Source organism: Vulpes lagopus, chromosome 19, assembly GCF_018345385.1.
Source record: "Vulpes lagopus strain Blue_001 chromosome 19, ASM1834538v1, whole genome shotgun sequence".
NCBI classification, from domain to species: Eukaryota; Metazoa; Chordata; class Mammalia; order Carnivora; family Canidae; genus Vulpes; species Vulpes lagopus.
This window is the reverse complement of record NC_054842.1, coordinates 12,241,879-12,255,549: the sequence shown is the minus strand read 5'-3', so window position 1 is coordinate 12,255,549 and position 13,671 is coordinate 12,241,879. Positions and strand designations below refer to the sequence as shown.

The 13,671-nt window shown below is 47.4% G+C and overlaps 1 protein-coding gene across 2 annotated transcripts; it reads right to left on the bottom strand.

Annotated features, from left to right (window-relative positions):
* Window positions 1-49: 49 nt before the first annotated feature.
* On the bottom strand, window positions 50-8,890 carry ACKR2 (atypical chemokine receptor 2). Of its 2 annotated transcripts, none has more exons than XM_041734518.1 (2): window positions 8,800-8,890; window positions 50-4,638 (listed from the first exon to the last, which is right to left on the bottom strand). In XM_041734518.1, exon 2 carries the CDS (start codon window positions 4,607-4,609, stop codon window positions 3,455-3,457), a length of 1,155 nt encoding a protein of 384 aa, XP_041590452.1. In that variant the 5' UTR covers window positions 4,610-4,638; window positions 8,800-8,890; the 3' UTR covers window positions 50-3,454. The 2 variants fall into 2 exon arrangements, with proteins under 2 accessions (XP_041590452.1, XP_041590451.1); XM_041734517.1 differs by having other exon boundaries at window positions 8,804-8,889.
* Between the last annotated feature and the right edge of the window lie 4,781 nt (window positions 8,891-13,671).

The following is a 13,671-nucleotide window of genomic DNA, read 5'->3' as shown; positions in this document are numbered from 1 at the left end:
CATTGCCAGGCATACTTTCCAGGGCTGGGGGTGAGTGAGAGGGTGTTGTTGCCAGAGCCCAGTTGGCTTGATGGCATGGCCCAGACAGGAGGGGCAATGGCTGTGGGAGTGGGCATAGGGAGGCCAAACGGCATAGAACCCCTGCGAGGATGCCTAGTGGGGCTTCTCTCTTACTCACCTATCCCTCACCTATTACTATCCTCTTCTATTATTTTGAGGCTGGTTGTTCTGCTCAGAGTTTTGCCAGGATAACAGGTTGTTAAAGCAGCTCAAACACAGGACTAGAGATAGGTGTCTGTCTCCACATGCTATGTGACTCTAGGCCAGAGCCTGTCTTTCTGTGAATCTATTTACTCCAAAATGATGCTGACTGGAGCCAGGATATCCCACCCTATTCTACAAGGGGCCAGGAGCAAAAGAAAACTCACATGGGGAGTACAGAATAGGAAGAAGCAGACTGAGAGGCTAGGAGCCACCATGGGGAGCTTACCAATGACCTCTCCACATAGCCAGGCCCTGTGCCAGAGCAGGTATTGGGTTCAGGGCAAAGATACAGGGCCTTGACATACTCCTGGGTCCTGCGCAGACCTAGGTGCTGCATCCTCTCATTCTCCCCACGCTCAAAGAAATCTGGGCCAGGGGCCTAACCTGAGGGCCCAAATCCATTGAGTCAAGACCAAGAAGTTTCAACTGAGAGTGACTTCATGTAGATCTCCCAAGAACCTCATGTTTGAGGGTATGCCTGGGACTAAGGGAACCTTCAGTGGGTCAGGTTGAGGTGAATACAAGTATACCATCCCACAGTCATGGATATCCACCATAACAACGGGCCTCCCAGGAAGACATGACCACTCATGGTTAGAGTGTGCACACAGAAGCCAATGCCCACCTGTGGGCAAGGGTGGGGCCCATGTCACCTGTAGTCCTATGCCCTCTGCATGGGGACAGGACACACTCTCTACAAGGGCTACCCTTTCTTACCTTCCAGGGGCCTTGAGGCAGTAGGAAGTCTGAAACCCCCAAGGATACAACTAGTCACTACATGTTCTGACACAGCAGTTCTGATCCCCAAATCCTCATTTCTGTACCAATTTTTTTCTCTCTCAAAGAAAAGCCCACTATGTGTATTCTCTGAGGATAGCTAATAACAAAGCAAGATCAGGAATGACATGCCAATGGTGGAATTGCAGGCACCTGGGAAAGAAAAGAGGTTTTTGTTTTGGTTTGGTTTGGCTTTTCTTTTTTCATAGGTAGTAACAGCTGTAAACCCTCAAACCATACTTCACAGGGTAGAGAGTGGGCAGCCCTGCTCCCAGGCAGAGCCATGCCTGTCCTTCTCCCAGGGTCACCAGGAGAAAAGTCCATCTTGCCTCAGGATATGAGGAACAAGAGAATCCTGGGAGCTTTCTTGGAAAGGTCTGAGCAGTGAAGCCAGGGAGCCAGGCATTTGGGCAGATGGAGAGCAGCAGAAGAAACCAACGTTCAGGCTGGGGAAGTAAGGTCAGGATGAAGGCAGCCCTGGCCTGGCCTGGGCTGTGAGAGCCCACCTCCAAATTCACTTCCTGATCAGTCCCTTCTGTGATAGAAGTGAGAGCCCTCAATATGGCATCTGCAGTATGGCAACTAGGACAGTGAGAGGGATCAATGGGTCACCTGTGGCAGCCCTTCTCTCCCTTGGGCATATGCTTTGGGGCCCTTCTTATATACCTGCTGTTTGCAGACAGCACATCCCACACATACACAGCTACAGAAAGACACATAGGAACACACAGAAAACCCACGGGCACATGCCCAGACCCATGTGGACACAGTGACATGTTCATGTCAGACCTACATACGTAACCATATGTCCTATGCACAGCCCACAGAGCAAAACAGACACATGTACACAGACTACACACACACATGCACCAGTACTGGGGATGACCTTACCAGGTGTGTCCCTTGGCTGGCATACCTCATGCCATTCCATCTGTGCATCATGGATACAAAGTCAGAGACCCTGGGTACCTAAGACCCTGTTGGTTCAGTCAGGCTGCTCTATGGGCAGAACTTAAGTCCCTTATGAGGCACATTTCAGAAGCCCTAAAATAGAACTCTATCCACCACATCCTCAAACAAATCACCACCTTCAGTGAGCAGGGCAGATGTTAACCACAGGGGACATGAAGAGGAAAGCACCGAGGCAGGGCATATCAGCCAGGAATCCTTAGATTACAAGTTACAAAACATTACCACCTAAACTTTAAAGGAATATATTGGTTCATGTAACCGTCAAGTCCAGGACTGGGATGATCTTCAGCCATGCCTAGATTCTGGGGCTTGAACAGACCCTTAGGGTCTGCTCACTCACTGTGCTATTACCTCACCCTCTGAAGTTCAAGTTGATGAAGGAGGACCCCAGACCACACATCTTCTTGGCTTTAGTCTCATGCCTCTGCTCTAGCATGTTTTAATTGCCACATTTCACAAGCTCTTCCTGGGTCCTGTGCCCATCCTAAATGAATCACTGTGCCAGGGAAAGGTAAGGCTGTAATTGGCTCAAGTCCTGTGCTCTACTCAACTTCTATCCAATGCAGAGGGCAGAGTGACCAAGGAGTGGCTTCCCAGAGCAAGTAGAATTCTGTTATAAAAAAAAAGGATGAAGGGACAGCTGGCTGAAAAATGATCCCTGTTACACAAGAGAGTGGCAAGTGCAAAACATAAAGGTGGGAAGGTGCAAGAAACAAGGGTTCCTGGTGTCCAGGAAATGAAAAGTAATGAAGAAGTATAAGAGTAAGCTGGTGTATGGTACTTGTGAAAGACCTTGGAGTCTGGACAAAGACCTTGGGCTTTGCATAGACCCCAGGGACCCCTGAAGGCTCCAGAGAGAGCATGGGAAGCAGAGAGAAGATGATCCTCTCGAACTGCTAGGAACATGTGTTCACTCTGCCTCCCACCTGCTATCTCTCATGTTCCTGGAAAGTTCCCCATGTGGGGCACTTCCAGCCCCTCCCACTGGCCAGACCCTTGGAGCCACCATCAATGCTGTGACATTAAACAATATTGCAACAATATTTCCCCAGCTGAGCTCCAGGGAAGGGAGCAGACTGGTGGGTGGCAAGCCTTGGGCTACTCTGAGGATGATGGAAGTGACAGCTGAGGGGGATGTGATCATTCTGGCTGGTGGATGTAGATTAGATGACAGGAGTGCATGACAGCAAGCATAGAGGTCAGTTGGGAAACTACTCTAGCAATTCACTCAAGAGAGTATGGTTTCCTAGAAGGCAATAAAGAAAGAGGAAGAAGGAGGCAGGAGTAAGCAAATGTCGCTTATGGTGGAGAACTGAGAGCTGACCATGGGGTGTGGCAACATGGTCTCTGAGGCCTTTGGAGAGAGGAGTTTGGGTGGATGCCCAACTGAGTGAACTAGGTCCCAGCCATTCTCACCAGACCATGGTATGGACACTCAGACTTAATTTTTTCCCATATCATTCTTGTTGGGGGAGTGTTCAGCCTGCCTCTCCCCAAGGTTATTCATGTTGGTCACTTCTTCTTGAGCAGTAAGACTGCTACTCTCAGAACAGCTGGACAGCGGGGCCTGTGCAGGGCAAGGTGTCTGGTGCCGCCTGAGCACAGTGACAAGGAAAGCCTTCAGGTACTGGCGGAAGTGGCGGCTGGAGAAAGCATAAAGAATGGGGGTGAAGCAGCAGTGAAGGAAGGCAATGCTCTCTGTCACCTGCATTGCATAGTCCAGGTGTCGGGCAACCTTGCATTCCCCAAAGACTTGGAGGTCCAGCAGTGAGTGCAGAAACAAGGTGAGGTTGTATGGGAACCACAGCACAAAGAACGCCACCACGAGGGCTATGACTATCCTTAGAGCCCGGCCCTGACCTGGGGGCCTCAGCCTGACCAGCACAGAGCCAATGCGGGAGTAGAAGAAGATCATGACAAGGAGTGGAAGAATAAAACCCAGGAAGTTCTGCTGGAAACGGAGGAAGAGCTTCCAGATGGTCGCATGACCCCCAAAATCTGCATAGCAGTTCCACACACCCATGGGGTTTTCATGTGTCCGCACAAAAACCATGTCGGGGATGGAGACAGCCAGGGCCATAGCCCATACCATGGCAGCCAGAAGCAGGCTTTTGGCCCGGGTTCTCAGCCTGTGGTGAGGCTGAGCATGGACGATCTCCAGGTACTTGTCCAGGCTCATGCAGCTAATGAAGAAGATGCCACTGTAGAAGTTGATGGTATAGAGGGTGCTCACCATCTTGCACAAGAAATTCCCAAAGACCCAATGCCAGGCCACGGAGATGCCCCAGAAAGGCAGTGTCACCACAAACAGGAGGTTGGAGATGGCCAGGTTCAGCAGATAGACTTCAGTCATCCGCCTGCGAGGTATATACCGAAGCAAGACCACTAGAAGAAGGAGGTTCCCGCCCAAACCCAGCACAAAGATCAGGCTGTAGAAGATTGGCAGGAAGATCCTGCCAAAGGCCAGCACTTCGTCCTTCCTGCAGAGCATGAAGGCTACCTGGTCCAGGTAATACTCATAGTCGTAGAAGGAGCTGCTGTTCTCAGAACTGGTGACCTCAGTGGTCAGCGGCAGAGGGGAAGCAGTGGGGGCCATGCTGGGAGGACACGCTCAGTTCCGGAGCTCTGTGGACCACAGTACAGTGGAAAAGAAAAAAGATGAAACCAGACATTCTGTACCATTCTCCAAATCCACTTTTGCTACTGCTCTGGAAGGCCCAACAGACTCTTCACATCGACATCAGTACCTGTAGGCTAGCAAGGAAGAGCACAGGTGTGGGGACCCTAAGCCTACCACTTATAGCTGTCACCTGGATGGGGGGCTAACCTCAGGTGTTTTAATAGTATCACTTCTTTCATTATGGCTTCTCTTTATTTTCTCCTTCATCGTTTGAAAGAACTTATTATGTCTTTCAGAATTTTTCTTTATAATTTGGGGAATTCCAATTCAGCTGTGTATTGTGTCTCCACACTCTTCCTCATGTGTGCCTCCTAATTATTCTTCTTTGTGTGGCTTATGTTTTATTTTTAACAAGCACTTCTCTTCAGTGGGACTTGTTTTATCCATAAATATCAAGTGTGTCCACTCTGACTTTCAATTTTCTTGACTTCTATCATCTAAGTGTTTCCCTTGTTTTTGTTATTTTAAAAATGTTTTACTTATAAATATTTAGCCTTACACCAATATTTTTGTTTATAAACATTTAATATTTTAAAAATATTTTTATCCAGGATATCTAGGTTTGGAGCAGAAAAGTGATCCATCATGCTGACTCAGCCTACTAAAACTTTCCATTCCTCAGTTACTCCATCTTTAAAATGATACTACTGCTAATAGTACCTACTTCATGGGGTTCTTTTGAAGCTTAAATGTGATCATTTATTTAGAGGACTTCACACTCTATGAAGAGTGCCCAGAACATAGTAGGCACTCATAGAATGCTAGCTTAAATTATTGCTTTGTTGAAAACTGAGTCCATCATCTTCCCACCAGCAACTTCTCTCTTGCATCTACCTAACTGAATGGTACCACCAACTACCTAGTCACCTAGGACTGAAACGTGAGAGACATCCTCAGGTTCCTTTCTTACTCCCCCACCCCCACCTGGGAATCTCTACCTCCTTACTGCCATTTGAATATGTCCAACATTTCTAAGTCCTATAAAAATATATACACGATACTTGCTTAATAGAATTAAGACAAATGAAACAAAAATGGTTTGAAGGAGTTCAAAGAGATGAAAGGGAAAGCAGGGGAATGACAGGCATTTAAGATGCATTTAAGATGGTGGCTGCCTTGACAGAAGCCAGAGGCATGGGATGAGGGCAGGTCACTGTCTGCGGTCAAGTTAGTTCCCTCTGGGGCAGTGGTTTTCCAGGTTTTAATTGTGTTATTAAAAATGTTTTTTAAGAGAGAGCCTCACATGAAGCAGTGATAAGAATCTGTCATGAACCAAGGATTATGCTAATCCTGTTCTATGTTCCAGGAGAGAGACTTCATGTTCAACACATTAGACTGTTCACCAGTGAAGAAGAGGGTTTTGGAGAAGAGAGTAGGAGATAAAAAAGAATATGTCACTCAAGGAGGCAATCATGCAAGTACTCCAGAGTGGGGCCTATAGGCTGGTGACAATGGTTCATAAACCAAGAAATATAAATCAAGCCCATTTTCCACCTCTGGGTTTTATTTTTTATTCTTTGATTCAAGTGAGATTGAACTTTTAATATGTTCAATGCTTGTTTGTATTCTTCGGTGAATAATATGTTGTTTTAATGGATGGGATTCTCATTTTAAAAGAGATTATACATGGTAAAGATTTCACTTCTTTTTTTTTTTTTAAGATTTTATTTATTTATTCATGAGAGACACACAGAGAGAGAGAGGCAGAGACACAGGCAGAGGGAGAAGCAGGCTCCATGCAGGGAGAGCAATGTGGGATTCAATCCCCGGACTCCAGGATCATGCCCTGAGCCAAAGGCAGACGCTCAAGCGCTGAGCCACCCAGGCATCCCTAGGATTTCGCTTTTTTTACTTACATATATTGCAAAATTTTCCCCAGTCCTTCCTGGTAGAAGTTTTGTAATTTTTTTCCCTCAGGTAGAATTCTGAAAGAAATGTTGACTCAGCCCCTCAGGTGACCCTTCTAGTATCCATGACCCTGGGACCTCACAATGCCTCTGAGGCAGAATGTCACCCAGGGAAACTCCAGCGTCTTCCTAGTCATTGAGACTCTGCACCACCCTTGGGCTCCTATTAAATGGCATCTGCCAAATATTGGGGAAAATCACACACATGCCCTAACCCCACCTAGGAGCTCAGCATGGGCAGCTTTATTTAGGGCTGGGCTCCTGACTGGCCTCAGGAACTTTGACCTGTGCTTTCCCTTCCTGGTCCTCCATTCCCTTCTTATGCATCTGGGGTCTCCTGTCCCTGAGCACCTCCTTTTCCTGGGTAGCAGTAAGGATGCTCCCAGCACATGGCTAATGTTGGGAGTCCATGAGCTACTGGGGTTGGGAGGAGGGAGTGCACTTCTGCACTTGGGCCTGATTAGGGATTATTAATCAGAACCTGTCACTAATTAAACACCGGCTCTTCTGGTCCAGCATTACTGACGTTGATCCTGACCTGGTTTCTCAAAGTCCCTGCTTTAACAAACAACCAAGTTTGATAATTGCTTTGATCAAAGTCAGAGGTCAGGGTCAGCAGGCTCCAGGCTGGCCCAGGTCACCTTTACAAGGCTCCTTCCACCCAGAACACTGTTCCCTTCCCTCTCAGGGCCTCTGGCCTCCTGACCTTTCACTCTGGGAATCTTTCCAGGTCATCCTGACCTCTGAAAGCACCAGCCCCTCCCATCACTCTCATCAGTAAGGCCAACAACAATGACAGCAGCAAGCAGCACCTCTATGTGCATGTGACAACTGACCAGGCACCTTCACAGCCAGTGTGGCCGTCCTGTAAGGCAAACCAGGAAGAGACTATCAGCCCCATTTATTCTATGAAGAGAGCACTTTCCTACAATCACATGGCTGAGCTGTATCTGACTCCCAGGTTTTAGACTATAGGAACAGTGCCTTGCTCCTGGTCCCATCTCATCCCTGTCCTCTGTTTTGCCATATCCAGCAATCACTAAAAGGAGCCCACTGACAAAGGTGTGATTTGGATTCAGGAGGTCTTGAATGCCCAGGATATTGCCTGCAGTGGCTGGTCTAGCCTCCGTAGATTCCACCACTAATGCCACCTCCCTCCCCCCTCCAAAGGCTTTATTGAGCCTACCTATGATCAGAATAATGGCCTCCCAACGATATCTACTGAAACCTATAAATATGTTACCTTCTGGGCCGCCTGGGTGGCTTAGCGGTTGAGCGTCTGCCTTTGGCTCAGGGTGTGATCCTGGAGTCCTGGGATCAAGTCCCACATCGAGCTCCCTGCAGGAAGCCTACTTCTCCCTCTGCCTGTGTCTTTCATGAATAAATAAATACAATCTGCCTCTGTCTCTGCCTCTCTCTCTCTCTCATAAATACATTTTAAAAATCTTTAAATATGTTACCGGGCAGCCCTGGTGGCTCAGCAGGTTTAGCGCCACCTCCAGCCCAGGGCGTGATCCCGGAGACCCGGGATCGAGTCCCACATCAGGCTCCCTGAATGGAGCCTGCTTCTCCCTCTGCCTGTGTCTCTGCCTCTCTCTCTGTGTGTGTCTCTATGAATAAATAAATAAAATGTTTAAAAAAATAAAAAGATTAAAAAATATGTTACCTTCTATATCAAAAGAGATTTACAGATGTGACTAAGGGAGGGCCAGTGTAATCAGAAGGGTCTTTATATGAGAGAGGCAAGACTGTCCAAATCAGAGGAGAATCAGGGTAGAAACAGAGGTCAGAGCAATTCAGTTACAAGACAAAGGATTTAAGCAGCCTCTAGAAGCTATAAGAGGCAAGGAACAGAGTCTGTACTGAGCCTCTAGAAGGAACCAAGCCCTGCTGACCCATCTCAGACTTCTGGCCCCTAGAACTTGAAGGTCATAAATTTGTGTTGTTTTAAGCCACTGAATTTGTTACAGTGGCAATAGGTTACCGTACACTTCCTGTGACCCTCTGTGCCTCCAGAATTTCAGACTGAAGGAGTGAGAGAACATCGCATCCACCTCCTTCAGCTGAAAGGCAGGGGAAACTAAGACTCAAGAAGGGGAACAACTTGTGCCAAGCACACAGTGAGTGGTCAGTGGCCACACTGAGCCATGAACCCCATGTTCCTGACTGCCTGCTCTTCAGGTCTTAGTAAACACTTACCTACCTGTCCCTCTGGACTCACTCAGGTTTTTCTTTTTTATGTTCACTTTTCCTTATGCCCAAGTTCATTTGGCTTATCCAGCCATACCTTGAAAGGAATAAATGAGAGTATCAGTTATTTACATGCTAGTATGAATTAGCAGTACAAAGTTATGCAGTGGAAACTTTGGGGGAATCTAGGGAACTGTATAGAGAGGGAGGATTTAAAGAAGAGGGAAAACAAGGGTGAGGTGAGCAAGCTTCCCCTACAATGAAGCCAAGGGCACAAAGGCAAACTACAGCTTCTTTCTGGAGCAGTAACATCATCCTCTTTGTGACTTCCTGAGGCTGCTGGCCTGCCTTGGCTCCAGCTTTGACTCAGCAAGAATCTCTAGCTGGAGAGTAATGACCCCTCCTAAGGATCTAGAGTTCACCTTCCTAGGCCTCTCAGAGAAGCCACAGTTGAGGCAACAAGAGAGAGGATATTTCTGTATCCCTCTAGACAGAAAGGCAACCACGTTAGTTGAGCTCCTGCCTTGAGCTGAACACCCAGGTGTGATTTTTCTCATTTAATCCTCACCATAGTTCTGGGAAGCAGTACTATCATGATTCCCATTTTCTAGATCAGGAAACTGAGGCTTGGAATGGGTGGAATCCAAATGTCCCCACTTCAGATCAGCAAATGATGGACTCAGGATTGGAAATGGTCCCAACGATACAAGGTAGAATTGGTGACCCTCCCCTTTTCAGTATGGCCAAACCTGAGTTTGAAGGATGAGCCTCTGGTAGCAGGACGTCTGACTTTAATAACCAGTGTTATTTAACCAGTGTTAAGGTTTGATGTGCTGGAGCAGCTCCCACAGGCTTATGAGAGCCAGTTATGCAATATCTGGGAGGCATCCAACAAACAACCATCGAATTAACTAATTCCACATTGGGGGATGTTAAGCTGGTAGCTTGAAATTGGTCATGGTGGGGATATTTATACCATGGCAAATGCCACAAATTGGAGCTTCCTCTCCTTCTTGCATGTGCCCCCACCATCATCACTGAGAGCTGGTTATTAAGGCTTTACTGGCATACCCCTGATCAAGACTCCACGAAACCTGACCTAACCCTGCCCATTTCGCTAGGTCCCTGTCTATGTCTCTCATCACCTTTCCTCCTCTGCCTGTCTTATCAGTGCTGTAGCTGCCTCCTCCCCAGCCAAGAGCTCTTGAGGATAGGGTCACGCGAGGTCCCCTCTCAGATGCCCATGGCATAGCCATACGGAGTGTGCTGCCCATGCTGTAGCTCTGACTAGTGAACAAATAAACAAGATCAAATATTACCTCAAAAAGCCATACTAGCTTTCAAAATGTAAAACCAAGAATAACATCTGAGATCACTTCTAATGAACGAAAATTAGGCTGGCTTCCTTACAATTTGGAAATCATATCTTGTAAAATGAAATCTAAATTCTCCCTTCCCAGAAGCCTGTCTGGACACTAGCTTGGCATAACCCCTGCCCCAAACCCCAGCACTAACAGAGGGTCACTCCTCGGCCTTGGTACCTGCCTCCTTGAACAGAGTCACCTTTTGAGAATTGCTTGCCTCCTCGGCTAGAGAGGGGCTAGAATGCACTAGCACAGGGCTGGCATCTGAGGGGCATTCGACAAGTGACCATGGACTTAATCAGTACTGTAACCACTCTTCATGTCTTTTCTTGCCTCACTTTTCCCTTGCTTGGTTTTCTGCCTCCTCCCATTGGTGCTCTGGACACAGCAGAGCCAAGACCCTCCTTCCGTGGGTCATTTCCCAAGCCTGGGCCAGCCCTGCAATGGTGGCCTTGGGAGCCTGTAGCCATGGAGCATGTCCAGCCCACTGCTTCCACTGAGCCATGTTCAAGTGCTGTCTCCAGTTGGCACAGCCTCCCTGGACCAATGTTACAGGATGTGCCCTCTGACCACCCCCAGATTCCTCCCTCAGGAGTCTCCCCTAACTGCTCTGGGAGGACTAGGGTGGAGATGGAGTCTCAAGGCCTGGACTCCACCCTGGTTCAGCTTGGGATGGGCTCTCTCTGACTATAAATCTAGTTTTACCATTCTGGATTCCTGGCCTAGCTGTGGCTGGAAAAGTTGAAGCAAGGAGTTATGAAGTGACGCACTCTCTGACCACAGTGTCTGGCTGTGGAAAGTGCTCTGGCCTTGGGACACAGGTAGGAGAATACTTGCCTTTGGGTGACCCAGTGACAGTGTTGAGATCACTCTATTTTCTTCTCCCTGGATTTGAGGAAACACCAGATGTTAAACTCTACTGTGTATATGACAGTTACAACAACAACAGCAACAAACGCCCACTACTTACATAGCACTTTATGCTGAGTGAGGCTCTGTTCTGAGAACTTGGCAAGCATCCATTCATTTCATCCTTGCAATACCACCCTGATATGGGTGCTACTATATTTGATTTTACAGATGAGGAAAGTTAGTCACAGAGAGGCTAAGGAACTTGCCCAAGGCCACACAGCTAGCAAGTCGCAGAGCTGGGTTTGAATGCAGGCTGAGTCTGGGCTAGCTCATTAAAAGACAAGGGTGAAGAATGGGGGCTAGAAATTAAGAAGTGAAAGGAGACCAGGCTGCCGTTGCTCAGGGTGCCTGAATGGAGACTAGCTGTGGGGCTGATGGTACATGAATGAAAGACAGGGAAAGGAACTGGGAGCCACACAAGGAGGACTGGAGGGAAGAAGTCTAGTGCCTTATAATGGTATACTTGGAGAGAACTCATCAACAGCCTACCTGGGGCAGAGCAGTGTCTGCCTCACTGGTTGGTTTGAGATGCCCTGGAGCTTGAACATTGGGCCCTGCCAGACCTAACACAAAGTCAAGGCTTCCATCCTAGAACCCTTCACTTGTACAAGCCTGTCTTCTTACCCGTAAAGGAAATAGTACTTCCAGCAAATAATTTTGTGAGGGTAAATCTTGTACAATCATTTTAATAGCTACTGCCATAGAGCCCTGACAGTCCTGCTGGATGATAGGGCAAGGACCTTTACCTGTATTGATTTATTTAATCCTCACACTTACCTTATAGAAGTTATAGAAGTTAAATGCTATTATCAGCCCCACTTTATAGCTGAAAACACTAAAGCACAGAGAGATTAGGGAACTGGCCCAAGGTCACACAACAAATGAGTAGCAGTAGATCCAGGAATTGAAACCCAGAGTCCATGCTCTTTTTATTTTATTTTATTTTTATTTTATTTTAGAGAGAAAGAGCAAGCGAGCACAGGGAAAGGGTCAGAAGGTAGAAGGAGAGGGAGAGGGAGAGAATCTCAAGCAGACTCCATGTTGAGTGTGGAGCCCAATGCCAGGCTTGGTCCGATCTCAGGACCCTGAGATCATGACCTGAGCTGAAATCAAATGTCAGATGCTTAACTGACTGAGCCACCCAGGCATCCCTCCTAGAGTCCATGCTCTTAAACACTAAATTATACTGTCTCTCAAAGAAAATAAGCCAATTGTATTCTCCCTCTGCCAAACTTTCTGTGTATTAATGTACTCACTGTTCACAACAACCTTGTGAGACAAGCACTATTATTATTCCCATTTTACAAATGAGCAACTGAAGCTCAGAGAGGGGGAGTAACTTGCCCAAGGACACTCAGCAAGTGTGCTGTTGGGCACCAGAGCCAGAGTGCTGAATCGTATGCTGGGAGCTCCACTGCTGGGAGCCCTGACCTCAGACTCCCGGAATGGACAGCTGCCCTCTTCATGGTCCACTACGGCAAGCCTTGCATTTGGATTCATTGTGATGTATAGAGTACAATGAAAACAATAGTAACTTACTTCCCCAGACCCTTATTGCCTGGACCGTGCAAATCCTCTTGGCTCCCTTCTTAGAGGCACTAGGTGCTACCTCTCTGTTTTCACAGGAAGCCCAGAGCCATGCTACAAGTCAGGCAGGGCTGACCTTAGAGCCCTGAATCTCTGAGCCCTGGACCATTGCACCCTCTCTTTCTCTCTTTACTTTTTTAACATGTATTTTTCCTGATTACAAAAGTAATATATGCTCAATTTAAAATGCAGAAATACAAGAAAAAATAGAAAAAGGGCTAATTGCCTCCAGGAATAATCTTTGGGAATGTTTTGGTATATCTTGCCTGGTCTCATGCCCAGAGCTCATTCATTGCACTAAACCTCCCTCTGTGGAATCACAGAGCCTGGCTGGAAGTGACCTTATCAGGTCCCTTGCAGAGCATGACTGCCTTTGAAGTTTCCTCCTGCTCCCTAGGAGATGTGAGGCCCACCGGCTCCCCATGCTCCCTGGGACCCCACATTACTCAATGTTTCCTGGCTCTTATCAGGGAATGGGGATGTTTGTGACATTGATAAACTCACCAGGCAACCCCCTCCCAAAGCTTATTTCAGTTAATAAAAATGAAGTGGTTTTAGAGCCCAGCTCTTGAAGGAGCTGCTGCTACAGAAGGTATGATTTTCACGTCTTTCCTGAATCAATTTTGCTTTTTTTCTCCTTTGTCTCTCTCATTATTGTCTGAAATCTTACTACTAGGGCTCCTTGCATTTATATTTCAGCATTATGCTTGATTCAAAATGAAACACAGTCACCACGTCTACTGCCCATGGGGAGGGTGGCATACTCACTAAGCACGGTGCAGCAGGGAAGAATAGACAGGATGCATTAGTCCACTTCTTAATGGCTGGGTCACCCTGGGCAAATTACTTAACCTCCCTGAGCCTTACCTATACAACGTCTCCTTCCTGGAGGTTTTGCAATAATTAAATGAATGCCTGGCACATAACTATCAATCCCCTACTGGGCTCCAAAATAACACCTGGCTTAGCTGCAGATGGACAAGAGGAAATCCTGAGACTGTCTGGGGCAGGAGGAGAG